This window comes from Paroedura picta, chromosome 7, assembly GCF_049243985.1.
Source record: "Paroedura picta isolate Pp20150507F chromosome 7, Ppicta_v3.0, whole genome shotgun sequence".
NCBI classification, from domain to species: domain Eukaryota; kingdom Metazoa; phylum Chordata; class Lepidosauria; order Squamata; family Gekkonidae; genus Paroedura; species Paroedura picta.
In genome coordinates, this window is record NC_135375.1 from 26,631,383 (window position 1) to 26,655,205 (window position 23,823).

The 23,823-nt window shown below is 42.3% G+C and overlaps 2 protein-coding genes across 8 annotated transcripts in view; both read left to right on the top strand.

Annotated features, from left to right (window-relative positions):
* The window catches only part of DDX4 (DEAD-box helicase 4), a 36,683-nt gene extending 24,898 nt beyond the window's left edge, over positions 1–11,785 (top strand). For 6 of the 7 annotated variants that reach the window (XM_077347146.1, XM_077347144.1, XM_077347148.1 and 3 more), the window contains 6 exons: positions 511–677; positions 1,596–1,741; positions 3,764–3,863; positions 6,203–6,473; positions 6,565–6,672; positions 7,606–8,042. In XM_077347146.1, the coding sequence (XP_077203261.1) occupies positions 511–677; positions 1,596–1,741; positions 3,764–3,863; positions 6,203–6,473; positions 6,565–6,672; positions 7,606–7,695 (882 nt within the window). In that variant the 3' untranslated portion in view covers positions 7,696–8,042. Of the gene's footprint in view, positions 1–510; positions 678–1,595; positions 1,742–3,763; positions 3,864–6,202; positions 6,474–6,564; positions 6,673–7,605; positions 8,043–11,630 lie in introns of those variants that run through there. The other variant, XR_013233034.1, reaches the window with a different exon arrangement.
* Positions 11,786–15,134: 3,349 nt separating this feature from the next.
* IL31RA (interleukin 31 receptor A) overlaps positions 15,135–23,823 on the top strand; it is a 31,427-nt gene continuing 22,738 nt past the window's right edge. The window contains exons 1-4 of the mRNA XM_077347143.1: positions 15,135–15,632; positions 18,103–18,188; positions 19,421–19,711; positions 20,084–20,204. Of these exons, the coding sequence (XP_077203258.1) occupies positions 18,134–18,188; positions 19,421–19,711; positions 20,084–20,204 (467 nt within the window). The 5' untranslated portion in view covers positions 15,135–15,632; positions 18,103–18,133. The remainder of the gene's footprint in view (positions 15,633–18,102; positions 18,189–19,420; positions 19,712–20,083; positions 20,205–23,823) is intronic.

Consider the following 23,823-nt stretch of genomic DNA (forward strand, 5'->3'; position numbering starts at 1 on the left):
ACCTAATGGTATTCAACTTAACAGTACTTTTCAAGTTCAGCTCCAAAGATCTATGAGAATTTGCAGGGATATCTCAGCCCTTCTAAAAACACGGTAAGCTCCTCTTATGCCCATATAGCTCATGTGATAACAAGAATTCTCACTTTTAGGGAATGTGGGCAAGAATTATCCACCTTAAGCCACCAAGACAGAAGTCTCCACCTTGCATGCATAGTTTGCCAGATACTTCAAAAAGGAGCTGTCTAGCGCCTAGTGGAAGGGAGGGAGGAATTAGCAATCTGTAAATAAAAATGGGAGTACTCAAGTTATGAGTGTCCGAGGACTGCTGTTTTGTTCATTTTTGGTTGCTATTAATGTATTGTTACATCGAGGTAAAACGTACTGTGGTATACCGTAAAAGTATGGAACATAAACATATTTCAGAAGCAAGGTTTTTTGACCTTTATTTTAATGTAGCTGTCATATGATAGTGATGCTTATCACATGTTCTAACTTTTTTTCATGTTTTAGATTGGGTTGAGCAAACTAAGATATTTGGTTTTAGATGAAGCAGACCGTATGCTGGATATGGGATTTGGCCCAGAGATGAAAAAATTGATTTCCTGTCCAGGAATGCCACCAAAAGATAAACGGCAAACATTAATGTTCAGTGCCACTTTTCCTGAAGAAATTCAGAGGTATAAATTAGCAAGGGGTTTTTAAATTTTATTTATTTAATCCATTTATAACCTCCCGTCCTGGTATACCAGCTTAGGGAGGTGTACAGAATCAATAAAACAATACACAATTTAAATCAAATATTAAACCATTTAAAGCCGTCTTTAATTAACTTCAATATCATCTCAATTATAGCTAGTATTTCTAATGCTGTCCCTTTGAATAGGTCTGTTGCCAGATTGATGTAAACATGGGAGTGTTTTATAAAAGGGGACCCATTAGGTGATATTGTATCACTGGCCCCAACCAGATATTTGACAGAAGAGCTTGTTTTACAGGCCCTGCGGAACTGTACCAGTGAGGATGATTCCTAAATGTTTAGATTGCTAATTAATTATAACTGTGTACAGAAAAAATCAGTTTTAAAAGATGATTGCCCTGAAGAAGACTACTCATTGAGTGAAGAACCATTGTTTTGGTGCTTTATACATTTATACTGGAAATTGTATCTAATCTCACAGAATGGAGCATTTTCACCTCTCCCCCCTGCATCCTTCTATGCCTCCTGGAATGTTGTCAGCAGTATTCGGCCTCCTCAGGAACTGTGCTGAATGTGGGGTGTGGGTCTGCAATATGTGGAAGAGGAGATGCAAATTGCCCACCTTTTTGAGAGGAGTGCCTTGCAGCTGTCATAAGAAATGACAGGATCAGGCCCAGAATCAGATAATGAATTCTTGGAATTGTATAACGCGTTTTTAAATGCCCAATTTTGTGTTTATGCACCATTGAAATAGGTCTTATTTTGGCTGATGTTTAATCTCTTAAAAATATTTTTGTGCTATGAATCCATAAACTCATTTGGCATGTAAAACACGTGAATCTCCCCACCACCCCTTAATTCTAATAGGAAGTAACTTAACTTTCTGTTCTTTTTAAAGGCTGGCTGGAGAATTTTTGAAGATGGATTATCTCTTTGTTGTTGTTGGACAAGTGGGTGGAGCCTGCAGTGATGTTCAACAGACTATAATTCAAGTTAGTCAGTATGAAAAGAGAGACAAACTTGTTGACATTCTCAATAGCACAGGTAATAAATTGCTTGTAACTTTGAATACCTCTATCTTTCAAAAATAATTATGTGTAAAACCTGCCAAGAAAATCTAAAATGTAAAACTAAGGAGTTTGTAATTGGCGAATAAAGTAGAAATAATGAGAACCAAAAAGGCGACGGGTTGTGGGAAGAGTTTTTGGACTCTGTAATGCTGTGCACTGGGGCTGGCAGAAGCCCAGGCCAGGAAGCCACCTCCCCCCCCCTTTCTGTACACCCACTTCCCCCTGGCTGGGGAAGTGGGGCTGGCATGGCATTGGGGCCGCTGCCGACTCCCAGCCTGATGCCGTCAGGGCTGCTGGGGGTGTTGCCGGCCTCCCTGCTCCTGAGGGGCCAAGGCCACCAGATGCCTCCCCATCGCCTTGGGAGCAGGGCTGGAGTCGTGCCAAGGGCTCTGACGCCTCTCAGCCCAGTCCCATACACCGTATGTATGGCATGCAGGGTGCGAAGCTGGGACAGCTGGAATCCTCTGCCAACAACCCGCCCGCCTCTGCATGGCCCAGAGGGCAGTGCTGATGCCTCCCAGTTTGTTGTGATCAGGGCGGCATCCTCAGCTCTGGAGCCCAGTACATTCCTTGGTGCAGTGGGCTTTGCTGCTAGTGGCTCAACATAATATTGCTTAGGGTGAATGGTCATTAACTATTGACCTGTGTGTAACTATTGGATGAAGTCTAAAACATTGTTCTGTGCTTCTGAATGTTTTTGAAATAATACCTGCTTTGATACAAAAAGTTTGATCTTTGTTCATTGTAAATGATACCATTCTAAGCATTTTGTGGTTTTGCAAAATGTAGAATTATAGAATAATAGAGTTGGAAGGAGTCTCTTGGGTCATCTAGTCCAACCCCATGGCCTATGCAGGACACAGCCCTATCGCTCATCCACTGTAACCTGCCACCCTCTTGAACATTCACAGAATCAGCCTCTCTGTCAGATGACTATCCAGCCTCTGTTTAAAAATCTCCTAAGATGGAGAACCCACCACCTCACAAGGAAGCCTGTTCCACTGAGAAACCGCTCTAACTGTCAGGAACTTCTTCCGGATGTTTAGACAGAATTTCTTTTGAATTATAAAAAGAAATAAGAAACTGCTCTGTCAGGAACTTCTCCTGTCACACTACTTCAGCTGCTTAATATATGTGAGGCATATGGAAGCTCCCATGTAAAGTTAGCATAAGGGTCTCCAATGAGATTCTCATTTGATACCCTTCCTGGTATTTGCCAAGTGTTTTTAAAAGGTGACTTTGCCCAACAGGGCTTCAGATTGACTGCAGATTTTTATGAAGTTGCTTCAGCAGCAGCTATCATCTCAGCACTGCTTTTGTGTATGAAAGAAAATATATCAAGATAGTATGTTCATTGTAAAAGGCACCTTGTAGCATAGCTTTGGCCTGAAATGTTGAAGAATTCCTGTTAGAGTTGCACATGACCTTACTTCCTGACATTTTCTAATGGGCTTTGCTTCCTGCAGCCAGTATTTTGTAGTTGTACCCACTTCCCTATGTCAGTATTCCAAAGATGCCCACAGACTTACAAAGGTTTGGGACCCCTGATGGAGTATAGAATTTAGGAGGTAACTAGCTGCTTAATCCAGGTAACTTTATTTAGGACCAGATAGATTAGTATTTTACATTCCCATTTTTCCAAGTTGCCTTAGGTTTGGAGTTTCAAAGCACTTCAATCTTAAAAGACTGAAAGAGGAAAATGTACACAAGCAATTCTGGGAATTTTCAGACACTGAGTGTAATAGAGGATGAGAATTAGTAATGGAGAGCCCCCTCTTTTCCAAAGACATAAAAAATGTATTTTTTGGTAAATGCAAGAAAGTGGGTAATATACATAACTCAAAAGCCTAGGCATCTTAAGTCGTTCTGTGATATGCATTCATTTTCTATGAATAAAATATTGTGTTTCAGTAATACAGCGTTTATAAGCTACTTGCTTTGTTATAAATTACTTGCTGCTGTGTTATGAAATCACTGTTCATGTCTTTGTTCTCAGGAGATAAACGAACAATGGTGTTTGTGGAAACTAAGAAAAAGGCAGATTTTTTTGCAACCCTTCTGTGCCAAGAAAAAATTAAAACCACCAGCATTCATGGGTGAGCCATCTGTCTTGTACTACGCTGTAAAAAATCCTAATTACTATAGAAGTTACGTCAAACTAAAGTTGAAATAAAAGGCAGTGACAAGGAATGGGGAACCTCTGTGAGATGAAAAGCCACACAACAGGGGAAAGTAGACAAAATTGCCCCCTTGGCCTCTTCTGTCCAGGACCTTCAGTCACCACTGGCAGACAGTGGAGGATGATTTTGCTGTTGTCCTACTGCATGATTTTCCATCCATTCAGATCTTCTAACGATAGGCATTACCTTTTAGAAACTCACAGATGGCTGCCTCAACTAGTGCCTTATGCTGACAGTACTCTGAATCCAGCCAAGTGAACTTGTCTCTTGTAATGAAAAACATTGATTGGAAACATTTGAATGTTTGTTTACACACTGCTCATAACTGCTGTTATTTCTCAAAGTAAGAACCTCAAGCAGTTCATACTTTACTTATGGGGAAGGTGCTGCAGTTCATGACCAACTTGGTTGGCTTTGTCTCTTGTTCCAACTGTTTGTTTTCAGTCTTTCTGAGATTGTGTAATCAAAAATATACATGTCCGGTGTTGTAACTGGCATTTCCGTATAATTTTTCAAAGTTCAAAACGTTTTACATGAGAAATAACCATTTAAAATAACTTATCTGGTTTAAAAAATGCCCTAGAGAAATTCTTAAACTGATGTCAGGTGACACCTGGGAGTTTGAGTTATACCAGTCAGTCTTTGCATTTTTCATAAGAATATAGACAAGCCCCACAAATTTCTAGTAAACTAGGAGGTCTTGTTTCCATGTTTTTTAGAAATGGAAAGACATTGTATGTCCTGGGAAGGGGGCTCAGTTGGCTTTCCCCACTTTGGAAGGGTGGATAGAATCATAGAGTTGGAAGGCCATCTAGTCCAATCCCCTGTTCAATGCAGGATTAGCCTGAAGACATCTCAAAGCGGCTTACATTCCCCTTCCCTTTCCTCTTCCTACAACAGAAACCCTGTGAGGTAGGAGAGGCTGAGAGAGCCCTGACATTACTACTCAGTCAGAACACCTTTATCAGTGCCATGGCGAGCCCAAGGTCACCCAGCTGGTTGCATGTGGGGGAGCGCGAAATCAACCCTGGCTCACCTGATTAGAAGTCCGCACCCCTAACCACTACACCAAGCTGGCATCCCTAACAAGTGTTCATCTCGCCAATCCTCAAAGACACCACCTCGCTAGGCAGCCTATTTCACTGCTGAACTAGTCTAAATGTAAAATTTTTCCTAATACCCAGCTGGTGCTTTCTGCCCATAATTTGGATCCATTATTGTGAGTTTTATCTTCTGCTGCCAATGGGAACAGCTTCCTGCCCTCCTCTGTGATAGCCTTTCAGGTACTTAAAGAGAGCAATCATGTTCCACCTCAGCCTTCTCTTTTCCAGGCTAAATATTCCCAAGCCACTCAGTGTTTCCTCATAGGGGTTAGTCTATTTAAGTGCTGTCCCTTGTATCTGCATGTCAGCTGGGCACTGGGCCAGCAGCCCATGACTGACTGTGTTGAACTCTACTGTTATATCTAATAAAAGAAGCAACACTGACCAGCCTAGACCTAGTTGTCCCTGGAGATGATCTGTGAGTGTGACCAGAGCCATTTCTACCTGTGGTTGGAAGCTGGACTTCAGATTAAGTGCTGATATTTCATCTAAGAAATTCTATAGCTGTTTGGCAACTGCTGCCAAACTTTATAGATTTATGAACCTTTACTTAGGACACATGTCATATGTATCGGTGCCTAGTAACTAAAATAGGGATGCATCATGGTTAAAATCTATAATGGGCTGAGGCAAGTTCAGGCTGTATGGAATGAGCGTCAGGTCTTTTGTGAGACATAAGGGTGCATATTGCAATGGTCCTATCTATAGTTCTATAAAATACCACTTTATACATCTAGAGTCCTCAACATGGTGCCCACTGACACCTTTCCTGGTACCTGTCAAGTGGAAAGTCGGTGGGGCCAGATTGGGCTTTTGCCCAGCAGGGTTTCTTATTGGCCACTGGATATCTGATTGGCTTCTTAAAATATTGCTTTGGGGGCTCAAAATGGGTGGGGACCCAGGGAATTCATTATTCTGTGAAAGATACATTTTTTGCTTCTGTGTAAGTTTATGCCTGGAGTAAATTTATTTATTTGTTTGGATTTTTATACCGCCCATTCTTTACAGCTTGCGTGAACATGGAAAATGCTCATCAACCTTTGAAAGAGCGGTATCAGATTGAAATATTCTTGTTGATTAGTAAACAGAATATACATATGAAGTTGCTGTATTAAGCACTCTTTGCAAACATTTTAAAATCTCTGTCTACAGTGATCGGGAGCAGAGAGAAAGAGAAGAAGCTCTTCGTGATTTTCGTTCTGGAAAATGTCCTGTTCTTGTTGCAACATCAGTGGCAGCAAGAGGTCTGGATATTGAGAATGTTCATCATGTTATAAATGTCGATCTTCCTTCTACAATAGATGAATATGTTCACAGGATTGGGCGAACTGGACGCTGTGGTAACTTAGGCAAAGCAATTTCTTTCTTTGACCCTCTTACCGACAGCAGTATTGCACAGCCTCTAATCAAAGTGCTTGTGGATGTAAGTTGTTTTGTTCCTACAGTTTATGTTCTTAAATGGAGATCACCAACATTAATAATTTATAACGTAATGGATATTTTTTCTGTTGTAGGCTCAGCAGGAAGTCCCATCTTGGCTAGAAGAAATAGCTTGTGGTTCCGGTGCAATTGGATTTAGCAATGCAAGGGGAAATACTTTTGCATCAGTTGATTCTCGAAAGGTAACTCTTAATAGAATTAGAATCATAGAGTTGGAAGGGGCCATACAGGCCATCTAGTCCAACCCCCTGCTCAACGCAGGATTAGCCCTAGCATCCTAAAGCATCCAAGAAAAGTGTGTATCCAACCTTTGCTTGAAGAATTATGGATGATACCCAAATTTTGCATGTTGGCCTGAGTATTAAAGCATGTTTTGGAACTTACTAGGAAGAGTCCAGGGATGAGTGCTGTCCAGGGATGAGTCTTTTTTTACCTGTTTTGCAGTAATTGCTATTACGCATAGAGCTGCTTTATTCACTGTGACTGGAAGCTGGTTCCATACATTCAGCTCTCCAATTGAAATCTGTGATGTCCAAAACATCACTTGCCACTCCTGCAAGAATTTCTGGTTATGGTATGGATTTTCTGCATGAAAGCAGTAATCCACGTAGTAAATTGTCTCCCTACATTGCTGCTATTTGCCACCGTCTGTGTAGGGGTTACTTGTGTATCAGATTACAATACTCTTCATACTGAGAACCAAGTAACTAAAAATGATCCAATTGAGTTAGGTGTTGAAGCGCATTTCCAGGTGTCATGCATCTAAGAATAGTTTATCTGCTATATCGCAAATGATAGGCAATTAAAAGTATCTAAATATGCAAATGATCCCACACCCTAGGGCAGGGGTAGTCAAACTGCGGCCCTCCAGATGTCCATGGACCACAATTCCCAGAAGCCCCTGACAGCGAATTGTAGTCCATGGACATCTGGAGGGCCGCAGTTTGACTACCCCTGCCCTAGGTGTTCATAGTTAAGTCCCGTAAATTACCCACTTCTGGGAAGCCATTGAATCAAGCAGTAAACAGTCTGATAGCCATTAAAATAATCATGTGATAGATTTCATCATTGAACATAGTTTTCTCTATCATAGCTAAACATTTGCTTAACTCTAGTTCACACAGGCTTTCCATAGCAAAGAAAATCAGCACAGTGGAGGATTTGTTGCATCAAATACAAGTGCGGCTGATGAGTCGTGGGATTGACCACCTACAGTGATGGAACAAAATTCTTAACTTTATCATGCTAAATTTTCCAAGCATAGTAGTTCTATGGCAAGCTGTCTGAATCCTAAACACATTTATTTAAAACCCTTTGATTTCAGTGGCACTTAATTCCAAGTAAGTATGTTTAAGGTTGTGATCTTGAAATGTTAAAGAAACTGCTGAAGTTATTGTCCACCCATGTTCATGAAGGTGGATGGCTTATATATATAAGGCAATTATTTTGTTTTGGCTTAAACGTTTTGTTTGTTGATATGCTTAATAGTTGGCGAATTAACAAAAATTTGTTGTAAAAATGTAAAAATACTTAATAAAGATTTAGGATCATATTGCATGCTGTGGATTGTATAGATCTTAACCCAGTGCTGTGTTTTGTATTGGCATACCTTGTGTTGTAGCTGTCATCTCAATTTGCAGTGCTTCATTTTGGGACAACATTGGCTTTCTTTTTGAGTGATGAGCACCTCCTATGCATGATGATTGGGAGGCATGTATAGAGTGCAACAGAAAGACTGCCCGTTTGTATACCCTGTACCAAATTGTGCTGCAAAGATGGAAGAAGAGTTGGCTCTTATATGCCACTTTTCTCTACCAGAAGGAGTCTCATAGCGGCTTACATTCACCTTCCCTTTCCTCTCCCCATAGCAGACACCCTGTGAGGTAGGTGATGCTGAGAGAGCCCTGATATTACTGCTTGGTCAGAATAGCTTTATCAGTGTTGTGGTGAGCCCAAGGTCACCTAGCTGACTGCATATGGAGGAGGAGCAGGGAATCAAACCCAGCTTTCCAGATGAGAAGTTGGCGCTCCTAACCACTGCGCCAAGCTGGCAGTGTCTAAAAATATACACTGCACCAAACAGTGTCTAAAAACAAAATACCACATAGTATCTGCTGATGAAAAGGAGATTGGAAGCTGTAGACAGAAAAAAATGTATTCATTTGTGCACTCTTAAATTGTAAGCTTTATCAGTGTTGTGGTGAGCCCAAGGTCACCTAGCTGACTGCATATGGAGGAGGAGCAGGGAATCAAACCCAGCTTTCCAGATGAGAAGTTGGCGCTCCTAACCACTGCGCCAAGCTGGCAGTGTCTAAAAATATACACTGCACCAAACAGTGTCTAAAAACAAAATACCACATAGTATCTGCTGATGAAAAGGAGATTGGAAGCTGTAGACAGAAAAAAATGTATTCATTTGTGCACTCTTAAATTGTAAGCTTTGTAACGTGCATAGCTAGGTATCTAATGTATTGTGGAGTTTCGTATAACCTGTGATTCAGCATCTTCCTCCAGAGTATAAAGAATCAGGCCTCATGCTTCAATTAGGTGGTCAAACTAACCAAATGGCAGATAAATACATTGCAAAAGGTGATTTTAAGATGATAGTGGGAGCAGTGGTGCTTGGCTGAAATCTGCAGTTTTGACCAATGAGGACCTGCCTTTTGAAGGAACAGTTATTCAGTGAGAAAACTGGAGAGAATTTAGAAGACTCCACAGCTTGCACATGTCTTGTATATTAGTATTTTGTGGAAGGACTGATTGGAATACAGTCTCTTTAGTCCCCACCAAGTGCTCCAGGGGGATATACTGATCGTGCTTATATGCCATTTGTGTTAGTTTTGTTTTGGTCTAGAGTCAAGTAGGGTTTACAGAAACACTTGAGACTCTTGATCTGTAGGAACAACTGCTTGGAGTAAGCATTTGCTGATGGTTGCAACCGTTATCCAGTTCCACTTTAAGAACATAAAAACCCTGCTGGATCAGACTAATGATTCATCTAGTCCAGCAACCTGTATCACACAGTAGCCAACCAGTTCCTTTAGGGGGTCCAAGAATAGGGCCTTCTTCTGATGTTGCCTCCCAGCACTGAGATTCGTAAATTGACTACTTTTGAACATGGAAGTTCCCTTTAGTCACCATGGTTAGCTACTGATTGATGTAACTTTCATGACTATCTAATCCCCTCTTAAATTTGTCTATGCCTGTGGCCATTGCTATTTTGTCTGGCAGTGAATTCCACATTTTAATCACTTTTATCTGTTCTACATCTACAGCCCATCAGCTTTGATTTTTTATCTACACAAATTTGATAACTTTACAACCAAAAGACAAGATTTCTTGGGTTTAAAAAAAAACGTGCATCAGCAGAAATAGGACTGCTATCAGGCCACTAAATAACAGTGGATGTTCAGTTTTGTTAATCTTATATTAAAAATCTTATCTAAACCTGTCAAAATCAATGTAATTCAACATGTGCTCAGGGGCCCTGGTTAACCTTGATTCAGACTCCTGCTCAACTAGGAGGTTACTTGAGTATGCAAAGCAAGCCACTGCTGCTCATCCTCCAAACTAAATTACACCTTACTAAGCGTTGCTGGAAAAATAGACCAACCAGTGTTTGTCAGTTTGCAGGAACTATATTACAAGACAGGAAGCTACACCTAAGAAATAGCCAAAGTTACATGATTCCTACATGGAAAGCACCTTTATGCAGGGAATGATGTATTAACAGTATAGGTACAGTGCTCTGAATTTCACTGTTCATTGAAATACTTGTGATTTGTTTATTATTCACCAAGGGAAATGCATACATAAAGCTCTTAACAGTAATTTAAATGCAGTTTTGCCATAATACTGCAATGTCACAAAGAAACAGTAATAGGAAGGAAGTATTGCATATATTTTTTCCTGCTCTGTAACGGAGTAGTCTCTAAATGAAAAACACAAAACAATTTGCACTGAGAAATGAATTTTTACAATACAGTTAAAAGGCAGAGGCAACATTACACTAATAGATGAATACCTTCCATATATCAATTAACTGCATAACTGGGACATGATGATGGGTCCAGCAGTGTTATGAATATAAATGCATGTCATTCCTTTGACAATGAAACCTAAGCAAGTAGAGAAACTAAAAGTTGTGAGTTAAAAGTTCTCAGGTTGTTGCAGAGACAGGTAATGTTTGTCTCTTGCCTTGAAAACCTGATGGGGTCAGCATAAGTGAGTCTGCCCACTGAAATATTGCCCTAAAGGGAAGAAGGGTAGAATTTAATGTGTTAAATGATATCAGGTGAGTGAATACATGGTTTTGATTTGGAGAATTGGACTAGGGCAAGAGATCTGTCTTCAATGCATACTTGATCTTTAGCATGCTTAGGATGGATGCAAGGGAAGATAATGGAAGAATTATGCTACGTACTGCGTCATCTAGCAAGTACTGTGAATGCATATTTCCATTAAGCTTGGTTTTCCTTAGGGGACTGATAGTCCTCTGTTCTTGGTTGGGAAAGAGATGAACCTTCAGCAAAGATTGCTCCCGAGATTAACAAGCTTCCGTGGGCCAGCAACTAAAATCTGTTTTCAAGGTTTATGTAGGGGGGGTTTTCCCTGTTTTTATGGGGTGGGGGTGGAAATCTAACATACTCCGCTGAACTCATTGAAGAGAGAGTGGAATAGAAATAAGTTATGTTTATATATGAAATATTTTTCAAAAATAACTATCTAAACCCATTATGTTGCATATAATCAGTTACTCAATAAGTAATGTCTATATTTTTAGGAGTGAGTGAATCTGATATTTCCCTCTATGTTAATCATTTGTTGTAAAGCTCCAAATATAATTAATGGTTTAAATGCAAGGGAAACATTAATGAAATACATAATGCATTTTATTTTTTTTAAAAATGAAAGTGCAGTATGCACTGTAATGGACCATAATGTGTTCTTAAAATGGGTTAATAATTGCTTCTAACACCACACTGAAACATCCATTTTACAGATAGCGGTACATATTTGATACAATTGCTATTGATCTATAGAGTGCTTGGGTGCAATTACCTTCAAGATATTTCCCTGAAATAAGCAGTTGTGTTGTTTATCTCTTCAAAACGTATTTCGTCACTTGTGATTTTTACAGGAATCTCTAAATGCTAAGATACAAGTCCTTGTCCTGTTTCTGGAAACAAAAGGAGGGCATGAACCAATGATTTCCTTATCACTGGAAACAAAAAGGCACAGCTGAAAAACAACCATGAAGCAAAGGTTAAAATAAAACAACTGTTCTGGAGCAAGTGATTTTGATTATTTCACTGCTACACATATTTACAGTCTATTGTGAAATTTCCTGGGCAAATCCTGCTGGAATGAACAACCTTGGCACAACAAAGCTTACACATTAGATGTTGTTGCTTAATCGCACATGCTGTAATGGTTGCTGTATTGGGCCAGCAACCCACTTTCCTCTTCAAATGGCCCAAATTGTTAATGGCAGAACTAATGTGGATCAGTAAGAGGTATGCTGAAATAGCATATCAGCATACTTCTCTCCAGTCAACACCCATGTAATCAATCATATGCCAACATGGAGCCGCTTCACACAACCCTTGTGGCTGCTTCAAACTTGCTAGTCAAGTGGTGCATTACTCATCTGTAGTACTGAGTCATACTTTTCAGTGATTTACAAGCCTGCACCTGACAGTGGCTACATGTGACAACTTTTTTGAAGCAAAATCGTGTGGGTAAAGTGCTGGTGGATCCACTGATTCTGCTGTCAGTGTGACAATGCTACATAACTATAAATGAAGCAATTACACACTGAATCAGACCATTGGTACATAACTCACTTTAATCTGCTTCAGTGGCAAGTTGCATAGAGGTCTTTCCCTATTTTGACTACCTGAAATACGGAAATGTCAGGGTTAAAAAAAAAGCAAAGTATCTGCTCTTCACTGGAACTCTCTGGAAAGTTAGGAAAGGATCATGGTTTCCAAAAGCACAAGACTTGTATGATTATATTGTATGACCCCGGACTCCCTGGAGTTTTGGACACTTGAGGCGAGCATTTGCCCAGAGGGCTGCCACGACTCACTGATTATCAGTGCAATTTGACTATAAGCTGCTTACTGCCAAAGACCAGGTTTCCTGTTTTTAACAATTCTCTTTTGTGCAATTGTTTCTTTTTGACCTCTGTTGTCATACAGATGGTGAGTATCTTGGCCCTGCTGTGGAATCTGTCAAAATGACATTAGCTCCCTAGAAAAGAATGCAGATTACAAAAATATGGGAGGCTACTGTACTTCCCGTCACAGTTCTTAAAGGCATTTTAGTGTTTGAGTCCCCCTATGTTGCCTTCAGGTGAATATTTACCATATTAAAAGGTGATAATTTTATGAGTAATTATTACGATCCATTACAAAAACTGGAATTAGAGTTGTTTGAATAACATCTAGGCAAATCTAAACCAGTGGCTTTTTTAAAATCAAGGTTTGACTATTTCTATTGAAAATCCTTTTCTTGAATGCTAGCTATGTGACAGCAGTTTTATCACCATCCAGCTGTGGTAATTCTGTTCATTCTTTGTATCCAAAAGCAGGCCCATATCCAGCATTCCTTATTCTTTCATGGTGCTTCAGATATGTGACTGGGAAACAATCAGTTAATTTCTAGAGTCCAGTCACCAAGTAATGTCTGTGGGTAGTTAAGAGTTTGCAGTTTTGTTAATGTCAGATTAAAACTATTATTTACAGGGCTGGAAGCTTTCCTACACTTTTATAAAAAGGAATTCCTTAAGTTAACTTGTAACTTTTTAAAAGCTCCCTATCACGTTCTGTCAAGAGAGGTTTTCAGGGTTACTTCAGTCAGTCGAAACTCTTACTTTATAAGAGTTTGTTATTTGTAGTCTGTATTTCTCACAGAAATTGGAGTCAGATTACACACTAATCAACAAAATGGAACATTCAGTAAACAATGCAATAGAATTAGGATCATACAAGTCTGGAACCATCACAAACTCTAAAAGAAGACTGAAGCAGAGTGTAAGTGTTAACATGACAAATGAAACTGGAGAAATTACACAGTAGATAATAACAGGATACTGCATACAGGAATCTATAATGCAGTTCCTTATCATTACCCAAGTAGTTTTGTAAACCATTTTGTACAGTGCAGCTCTAAGCCTGTGTGGGAAAGCATTTGAATGACTCAGTTTTGCATTTATGGGAAGCCTGAGGAGTGGGAATCTTTCTGACCTCCATGGGGGGGTGGGGGCAATAATGGAGAAAGCATGTGAGTAAGCAGTTGTTGATTTTGCCCATTTGCTAGTGTAGCACCAGCAAGTTGCTCTGCTCTGATGAGTGAAGTTGTCGTGGTAAAGCATAAGGGGAGATGTGATCCCACAGACATGGGGGACCCAAGTAATGAAAGGCTTTATATATGATAATCAGTACCTTAAATTCAACACAGCAACTGATGGGCAGCCAATACGGAACTAATATGTGTGCTCTGATACATCACGGTAGCCTAATCTTAGCGTTACTGAGCCTTGGATCCAGGCAGCCAGATCAAGGAATTGGGCCAGCTTGAGGGATAGTTGGAAGAAAGCATTTGGTGCACCTGCATTTACTTGCTTCTCCAACAGTATAAACTCGAGTCAGCAAGGGTCAGCTGAACATCCAAAACCAGGAGCTTGAAGATCTCTGCCTTCCCAACCAGCATTATCTCTGTCCTTTCAAGGTTTAGTTTCAGTTTGTCCAGTTAGCCAGTTAATAATTAAGAGTGATGTCTCAAGAAGCATCCGTTCACAAAATCGGGTGGTTAAAGCTGGACTAAAACAACTCAAAAGACTTGGGGTTAGTTTCCCTTAGTTCTCAGTTATCCATTTAACTCTTCAAAACTCCACTTGGGAACCTCTTCTGCAAAACCAGTGACTGTATTTCCCAGGAATTGTTACATAAAAATAGAAACCTAGGGACAGAGGAGCTCCACTGCTGAAATTCCAATGAATTTAAGCCTTTGGCCATTATTAGGAAAGTTGATAAGGAATGAAGTAATAACATCCTGTATAGAATAATCCTGACAGTCCTCCAGGGATACCTCAATGGACCTTACAACCCTAAGAGTATCTTGTAATTCTACAAATGAAAAATCTGTTATTTTACAGGTTAACATTTTGTTCCAGCCGAAAGCTTTGGTGGACTAGATCCCACTTCTTCAGGTCACTAAATAAATAGGCTATTTTGGAATAAAACGTCGGTTTTCAAAATGACACAAGGCTCCTCATTTGTAGAACGATGGGATCCCGGAGGGCAGGAGCCACGTAAGCCTGTTAGCGCAAAAATAAAGGTTTCGGGAGTCTTGGGGCGCCTTGAAGATGACCCATTTATCGTGGCAGAAGCGCTCTCGGTTGAGAAGGACCCCTTCGTGTCTCTGGCGCTCAAGTTGGGCTTTCGGACAGCATCGGAGCGCCTCGACCCACCTGTTCGCGCTCCCGCTTGGGCCAGCAGGTGTCCCGGGACGGGGAGTGGGGCTTGGCCCCCACCTCATGGCCCGACCACCATCTTGGCGAGCGGCCGGCCTAAGGAGGGGCAGGGGAGAGCCCGGGAGGGGCGGGGTCGCGGGCAGGCGCCGCATTTCCGTCTGTGGGGAAGGAAAGAAGGAAGGAGCGGCAGGCAGGCGGCGAGGCGCGCTCGGGAGAAGACCAGCAGGCGCGGCGGGACCATTTCTGGCGTCTCCCTCCACGGCCTCTCGCCTTCTGCGGAATTGACTCAGCGCAAAGGAGCGCCGGCCGAGCGCGTCACCCGAGAGCGGCTTCCTCGCGTTGCGCTCCGGCGCCCTCCAGCCCCGCCTTTGGCGAGCCCCCCCCCACCCCCCTCTCTGTCCCCGGCGATTCCCGCGCTCTCCCGCCCGCCCGCCGGCGTCTCCCCTGTGGCCCACGTGCCGCCAGGCTCCGCTGCCGGAATGACTCCGGGCGCTCGGCGACGGGGACCCTTCCCGGAATCCCGCGGCCGCAGAGGGCGCGCGGTCGACCCGCCGGCGGCGCCCTGAGAACGGCGTGGCCCTTCGAGGCTCCCCGGGAGGCGGCTCTCTCGTGGCCGGAGCGCGGCCGACCGAGGGCAGCGGGCTTCGACGGACGCGCTCGCAGGTGAGGCTCGTGCGGCTGCCCCGCCGACGGGGTTCTGGCTCTTGCCGTCCAGGCAGGACACGGGCCGAGCCTCCGGGGGTTGCCTCCGTCCGGCGCCGGAGGACGGTGGCAGAGTTGCTCGGAGCCTGGGACAGGCTGGCTCCGTCCTCCGCTTTCTAGGGGTCTCTTTGTGCATGTAGGGCAGGGGTAGTCAACTTGTGGTCCTCCAGAGGTTCATGGACTACAATTCCCATGAGCCACTGCCAGCGTTTGCTGGCAGGGGCTCATGGAATTGTAGTCCATGAACCTCTGGAGGACCACAGGTTGACTACCCCTGATGTATTCATTTACATATTTTACATACGGACGGCGTACCGGAGAAGGGATTTGCAGCCACCTGTCAAAAGGCATGTGGGGCTAAATTTAGAATCAGAACTGGCCACCATGTTCCTTTTAAATTGTTTTCGTTCGCATTTAGTCCTGCGTGGATAGTATTTCTCTTTTTAAAAATCGCCCCAAAGTTCAATTAAAACATGCTGGGTGCTTGCGGGGAGAACCACTCATTTGACTCGCCTGACAATGCTGGCAGGGGCTCATGGGGATTGTAGTCCATGGACATCTGGAGGACCACAGGTTGACTACCCTTGAATTCTAGTCTTCTACTGTGCTGACACAGGAAGTAAAACTGTTGATACTAAGGTACCCAGTCGACAATTAAAACTTCCAGTCCTTAAGAATTCATCACCTCATAAGGGAGATTGTTCCAGTGCATGTGTGTGTGTACAGTTTACATTTATTATGGTTTATTTACACCAGAAAAAAATACAAAGCATATCACTCAAGGACAACTATGCATATGTATATGTAAATGAATAAATAGCTTAATAGTTTAGAAATGAAAATTTAAAAATGTCAAGAGCTATGCAAGAATGACTTTTGGCCAGTTAAATAGTTTTTACATAGACAAATGAAGTTTTCTCAGCCTAGTTTTTTATAACACAACCCTGCCGGCTCCACAAACGATATACTGTCAGACAAAATTTAGCTAAAGATTTAGTAATTTCTGGAAATTGATCAGATGGTAGTTTATTAAGCAACTGTTGTTGCTTGATACAATTTGTCCCGACCTTTGCTTTGAACTTAGCTTGGGCCTCAACATGAAGGGCAGCTCAGAAAACTATTCTCTATCCTCAACTTGGCCAGATTTACAGGGGCAAAATCTTTCAGGAAACGTTTTTTTTTGTACCTCCCAACCAATGTTGCAGAGATTAGTGCTGTGCACCTAGCCATGGTCAAAACTCTTCTGTGATTGTTACTTTCCAGGGTAAAAAAAAAAATACAAAACAGGGGAAAGAATATACATTTTACTGAAGGTGGGAGAAAGCCTGCTGTAGCCCAATTACTTTATGGTAACTTCCTAGGTCCCCCAACCACCTGCTTTACTCCACTCAAATGGGTTCAAGCAAAGTTCCTGAGAGCAGTTTTACAAGTTCCCAGATGTGTGTTGAATTTCCATGGTCCAACCAAAGAGTGGAATGCTGAAAGTTGAGGCAAGGGTTATGCTTTCTTCCCTCCATCTTTGGTTTAAGCTGATTTTCAGCCACAGTGGCCTATTACCCTTAATGTTAAAGAACAGCTTTCAATCTAGCTTGTTGGTGGTTAGATACAAGATTGAATGTCTTCGTTTTTCTTTACTAGCCTTACTTTCAATAGGTGTGAACTCAGCAAAATAAAATTCTAAAACAAAGAATTCAAGATGCTGAACAGCAAGTGAACCTCGCATACGTGTACTTATTACAGTGTGCATCTTGAGGACAGAGAAGGCGGGGGCAGAGGCGGTATTGCAGGAGTGCTCAGGTGCCGTCGGGTTGTGGTACGAGATTCTGCCTTGCTTGACCATCATGTGTGTGCTTGACTCTCCCCGGACTCAGCATCATCTGCACCCAGAAATATGCGAACGGGGGGAAAAAAGAAGAAGAGTTGGTTCTTATATGCTGCTTTTCTCTACCTGAAAGAGTCTCAAAGTGGCTTACAGTCGCCTTCCCTTTCCTCTCCCTACAACAAACACCCTGTAGGGTAGCTGAAGCTGAGAGAGCCCTGATATTCCTGCTCGGTCAGAGTAGCTTTATCAGTGCCGTGGTGAGCTCAAGGTCACCCAGCTGGTTGCATGTGGGGGAGTGCAGATTCAAACCCGGCTTGCCAGATTAGAAGTCTGCACTTCTAACCACTACACCAAGCTGGAGAAGAGGTTTCTCTTAATACCTGTCAATAGTACCTAATGGAAAGGGACAGGCGGGTTTCCCAAACCAATCGCTATGATGAAGCAAAGGGCTTGGAGAACATTGACTCAACCCACGGCATGATAAATTCTGTGAGAACCAGACTCATGTTAATAAAGATGTACTTGACAAAGTAAAAAAAAAAACGTGAATTTTCAGTCTGCAGATACAAAAATACACATACTTTTAAAAGCTTCTTAAATGTGTTTCAGTGTTTGCTGCCGGCACACAATTCTAATCAAGATGCTGAACATTTTGGTTTGGACCTTAGCAGTGCTTTGCAGTTTCTGCTTAGCAGGTAAGTTATACCATACCTATATCTACTAATATTAAGTTGTTATTCTAACCAACAGCGAATGAAGGGCCCCCGCTCCTCCCCTCTCCCCCCCCTTCCTCCCAGAACTCCGCCAGAGCGCTCTGGACCTGTTGTGGTATTGCACCGTTCCATCGTTATATTATTTTATTATATTGTTATACTGTTACATTATTCTGTTATATGGTTACAACCACTGTTATTAATTACTGTATGTTTTAACGAAGACTGTTTCATGTATCGTTGACTAGTTTTAATGTAAACCGCCCTGAGCCTTCGGGGAGGGCGGTATATAAATCTAAATAAATAAATAAATAAATAAATAAGCAGAAAACAAATGTACTGAAATGAGTGGTATTTACTTCCAAGTATGGTTGCTGGGCTTAGACAGGAAGCAAATCTTTTGCTTATGTATCTGGAAAAGCAATCTATGATAGGGTTGCCAGATCTAGGTTGGGAAATACCTGGAGATGTGTGGGATGGAGCCTGAGAAGAGTGGGATTTGAAGAGGGGGTGGAGCTCAGCTTGGCATAATACATCAGAGTCCACCTTCAAAAGCAGCCATTTCCCCAGGTGAAAGTGCTGTTACTTGAGCCATTACAGGGCAATGTTCTACAACAGGGGTAGTCAACCTATGGTCCTCCAGATGTTCATGAACTACAATTCCCATGAGCCCCTGCCAGCAAACGCTGGCAGGGGCTCATGGGAATTGTAGTTCATGAACATCTGGAGGACCACAGGTTGACTACCCCTGTTCTACAAGAACCATTGCTAACTCTGGAGATCTCTAACCGTCATCTGGAGGTTGGCTACCCTAATCCCTGTGAACTGTTTAAAGCTTTCTAATTTGTCTCAGATGAATCTCAAATCTCTATTGCCTCTATTGACCTTGGTAGACCAATGTAGCGACACAGTGCAAGGAAACTTCATGTGTTCATCTGTGTATCTTCAAGGAAGTAGGCAAAGCCATTCAGCTGAAGTCTAAATTAGTCCAAAGCATTTTCATGGTAACATTTTGCAAGATGTAGTAACTTGGGGGCATATTGTGTAGTTACGTTTGTTCCAAATCAAAGACAGGATATTTAGCTGATAAGGGAAGGAGTGGAATCAGATACACATAAATGGAACAGATCTGTGCCCCAGGTGTGAATGAACTTGTGTATGTATGTTTGTTGTCACTCTAAATGTTTCTAATCTAAGTGATTTTCTTTTCATAGATGGAGATGTGGGACATCGTATATTTCCGCCGTCCCCCATAATCGAAAGAGGTTCAACCCTGCAACTTTTTTGTAGTCTTGGCAGAAAACTCTATCCCTATAAAAATGCAAGTGATATTATCTGGACGCTGAATGGGGATAGTATTGCAAAAGAAAACTATATAATTATCAACGATACTGTCTCTGGAGTTATTATCCATAATTTCACTTATGGAGAGGCTCACGTGAAATGCTATGTTGATTTTCCAGTAGAAAAGCAACATTTGGCTCACACTGAAGCTAAATCAGGGTGTAAGTAAGCTTAAACATTTTGAATTAGAGATGAGAATTATAAGTGGTTTAAGATTATTTATGAATATTTAACAAAGGTATGTGTGATGGAGAAAGGGTGGCAGTAATGTTTATAGGCATAGAGATATTAAAGTTTAAACAGTTCCATACAATTAAGTGTACTTCATCTGAAACTGTTGGTGCATTTCTGTTAGAAGAAGAAGAGTTGGTTCTTATATGCCGCTTTTCCCTACCCGAAGGAGGCTCAAAGCGGCTTTGAGTGCAGAATTGAACGTGGCATGCCAGATTAGAAGTCCGCACTGGCTCTCAGTTATATTAAATACGAATTAATGCCTGATAGATCCACTCTGTTTCTTGTTCTTTTCATTATAGTTCCACCACAGAGACCTGAAAATATTTCTTGCATTATATATAAAGGAAAAGGTATTACTTGCAGTTGGGCTCTTGAACGAGATACATACATTGAAACAGACTACACAATTATTATGAAAAGGTAAGTACTAACTTTGTTATACAAAACAACAAATCATTTATAGTATGTGAACTGAACTCAGTTGGTTACAGACTTAGCTGGCAGTCCCATAAATATAATGCTATTTATTTATTTAATTTATATTTTTTATTTTATTTGTTCTATTTATATACCACTCTTTGTTGTGATGTCTCGGGGTGGTATACATAAAACCAGTAGGGAATGGAAAAAGTACACAGAACACTGGAACAGTATGAGCAAGAAAGGATATGAATGGTTAACTATACATCACATGGATGATCATGAACAACTGAAGGGGTAGCAGCAATATTAAGGGACAATTTGTTGTCAGGATAGAATTATAGAGTTGGAAGGTACCTTCAGGGCCATCCAACCCCCTGCACAATGCTGGAACTCATAACTACCTGCCCACCCACTGTGACCCCAATTTCATGCCTAGTGATTCCCCCCACCTAAAAAAAATCTCCAGAATCCAGCCTGGCCTGGAGGAAATTCGCCTATCATCCCACAGGTTGCCTGATAGAGGGACAGGTTGTGAGAAGGTCCTTGGCCTCATCTGAAAGCCTGGTGGTAGAGCTCTGTCTTGCAGGCTTTATGGAACTGAGTTTGGGTGAGGATGCAAACAGCTACATTTTGTACCAATTGTAGCTTCCGAAGCAGGGATAAGGGGAGGCTCGTGTAGAGTGAGTTGCAGTAATCCAGTCTAGAGGTGACCGTTGCATGGATCACTGTGGTGAGGTGTTCCGGGACCAGTTAGGACACTAGTAGTTTAGCTTGGCAGAGGTGGGAAAATGCCAGCACCAGTACATATTATTTAAAATGTTGGAAAGTCCAGAATGGTACAGATCTTGATGTTGTAGTAGGATTGATAGGTCCCCTTGGGCCACTGGCAGGGGATGGGGAAGAAGGATTGCCAGATGAAAGCTAGGGAAATTTGAGGATGGTACTTGGGGAGGACGGGATCTCAGTGGAGTACATTGCAATAAAGTTCACCAGAGCATCCATTTCTCCAGAGGAACTGATCTCTGTAGGCTGGAGATATGCTGTAATTCGGGGAGATCCCCAGGTTCTACTTGTAGGGTGGCATACCTATGTTGTAGTAAGAATATTCTTTATTTCCAGATTTGATAACTTGGTTTCATTATTAGATTGCTAGCTGCAAAGCTCTTGAAAGGGTTCCCTCCCCTGGCCCCTGGCCAGGCAGCTTAAGGTGGTTTTGGGCCACAGCTCGCAGCCAGATCAAGTGGGGCGGGCGGGGGCTGGGCAGCTTGTTAGCAAGGCCAGGATAGAGCTCCTTAGCAGGCTGGGAGGCCCTCATCAGCAGACCCAACCTAGCAGGCTGGGAGGCCCTCATTAGCAAGCCCTCCACCATGAATCATAGAATCATAGAGTTGGAAGGGGCCATACAGGCCATCTAGTCCAACCCCCTGCTCAACTCAGGATCAGCTCTAAGCATCCTAAAGCATCCAAGAAAAGTGTGTATCCAACCTTTGCTTGAAGACTGCCAGTGACCCTTTGCCCAGGGCCTCTCCCCTTACCTGCTGCTGGCTCCAGGCACTGAGGGATCTGAGAGCAAAGAGGCTAGAGTCCAGGGACGGAGGGCGGGAGCTGCAGGAGGAGGGCCACTCATGGCAAAGCTGGCTGCACCCTGATTGGCCCTATCCCAACTTGGACAGCCAGACACGTCCCACCCCCCTAGGCTGTTTCATAAATATATAGAGGAACAACAATGGATAAGGATTAGATGATAAATTTCTTTATTTATATTGTTAAATGAATAAAATTGAGAAAACATAGAATTCTAAAAAGATGTAAAGACAGATTTCTGTTTGGAACCATTACAGTGCTGTGTTCTGCAAGAGCCATTGTGAAGAAATTTTGAAAAACCTTATATAAGAAGAGGGTATGAGGTGATATGTAAAGTGCAGTACAATTTTACGGCTATTGACCTCTATGATGACCTCACCCACTTTCCTCCCTCTGAGGCAGAATTTTCCCTCCATTTTTCTCTCCCTTTCTAACTGAGCAGCCCTTTTTATCTAGTTTCTTCTTCTCTGAAGAACTGTAGTTGTTCCACTCTGTCTGGGCATGACATTTTGCTGCTGGCTCAGCCTGGAAACCTGAGGGAAGAATGGACAAGATCATCTCTTTAACTTAAACTACTGAAATGGCAGATGAGGGGCTTTTTAAAGTTCAAAAATAACAGAACATTTAATTAAATGTAGAGAGGAAAAAGTCAGGTGAAATCAGGGGTAAAATGCCTGAGTTAAATCCATAATGAGCTCTGTATTGGCATAGTTCATAAGTTCTAGAAGAAGAAGAGTTGGTTCTTATATGCCGCTTTTCCCTACCCGAAGGAGGCTCAAAGCGGCTTATAGTCATCTTCCCATTCCTCTCCCCACAACAGACACCCTGTGGGGTGGGTGAGGCTGAGAGAGCCCTGATATCACTGCTCGGTCAGAACAGTTTTATCAGTGCTGTGGCGAGCCCAAGGTCACCCAGCTTGTTGCATGTGGGGGAGCGCAGAATCGAACCTGGCATGCCAGATTAGAAGTCCGCAGTCCTAACCACTACACCAAACTGGCTCTCAACTGGGAGTTTCTTTTCACGCAGGCTTTAGAATCTTTAAGAGGAGAGGCCTTTGTTTCAGTATTTCCTGAACACTCCAATATACTTTCTTGACCTTTTTTCAACATCTTTACCATTGAGGACTGAAACATTCTTTGGGCTTCAAGAAACCCCCGAAGTGGCACAATTGTACAGAATATGGTTGGGAAGCATAGCTGTGTACATGCTCACCAGGGACCCCTTCCCTTCCCACCCCCTCCAGGCCCATCACCGGCCATTTTGAGGAGTGAGTGTAGGTTATTTATCACCCAATAAATGTTTAACATACTTTAAAAATATATTTAAAATTATCTCCCACCCATTTGGGATTGTCAAGAAACCCCAGGATTTCAGGAAACCCTGGTTGAGAAAGCCTGCCTTAACTGTTTCATCATTTTGTGAAGACTCACATGGGTACTGTGCATTTGTAGAGCTGCCCTCAGATAAGTATTTACAGTTAACGGCCTCCTGGTAGCGCTGGGTGCCAGAGCCAGAAACTCCTGCCCAGGGACCACATGCTTCCATGCAGCAGGCCTCCTATCCTCAGTCTTTTGCTGCAGAAGGAGAAGGTTGTCTTTTGGAGTCTCCAGTCTTTCGTGTTTGTGAAGAATTTCTTACCTGGTTTGCTGGGATTGAGTTGTAATGACTCAGAATGACTTTTTCAAATTGTCTGTGTTTTTTGAATGAAGGGTACAATGGCTCCACATGTAAGGCCTGCCAGCACATCACCCTGAAAACTTGGGGGGGGTGGATAGAGCATCAAAACTTAAAAGCAGCCTAGTGGAAGAAAACCCTCAAGGCATTGGAGCCATCATCCAATAAGGCCCTGGAAAAGTTATCCTAGGAATTGATAGCATCAGCTCCACCTCTGATGTTTTTACTTTTTCAGATTTTTCTGCAGAACTCGGGCTTTTCTTGGGTTTCTATTAAGATCTGTCTTGTCTATTCATTACTCTGGTATCTGAATTTAACCATCCACAGAGGGGTCCATGCTGAAAATTATCTATATTGA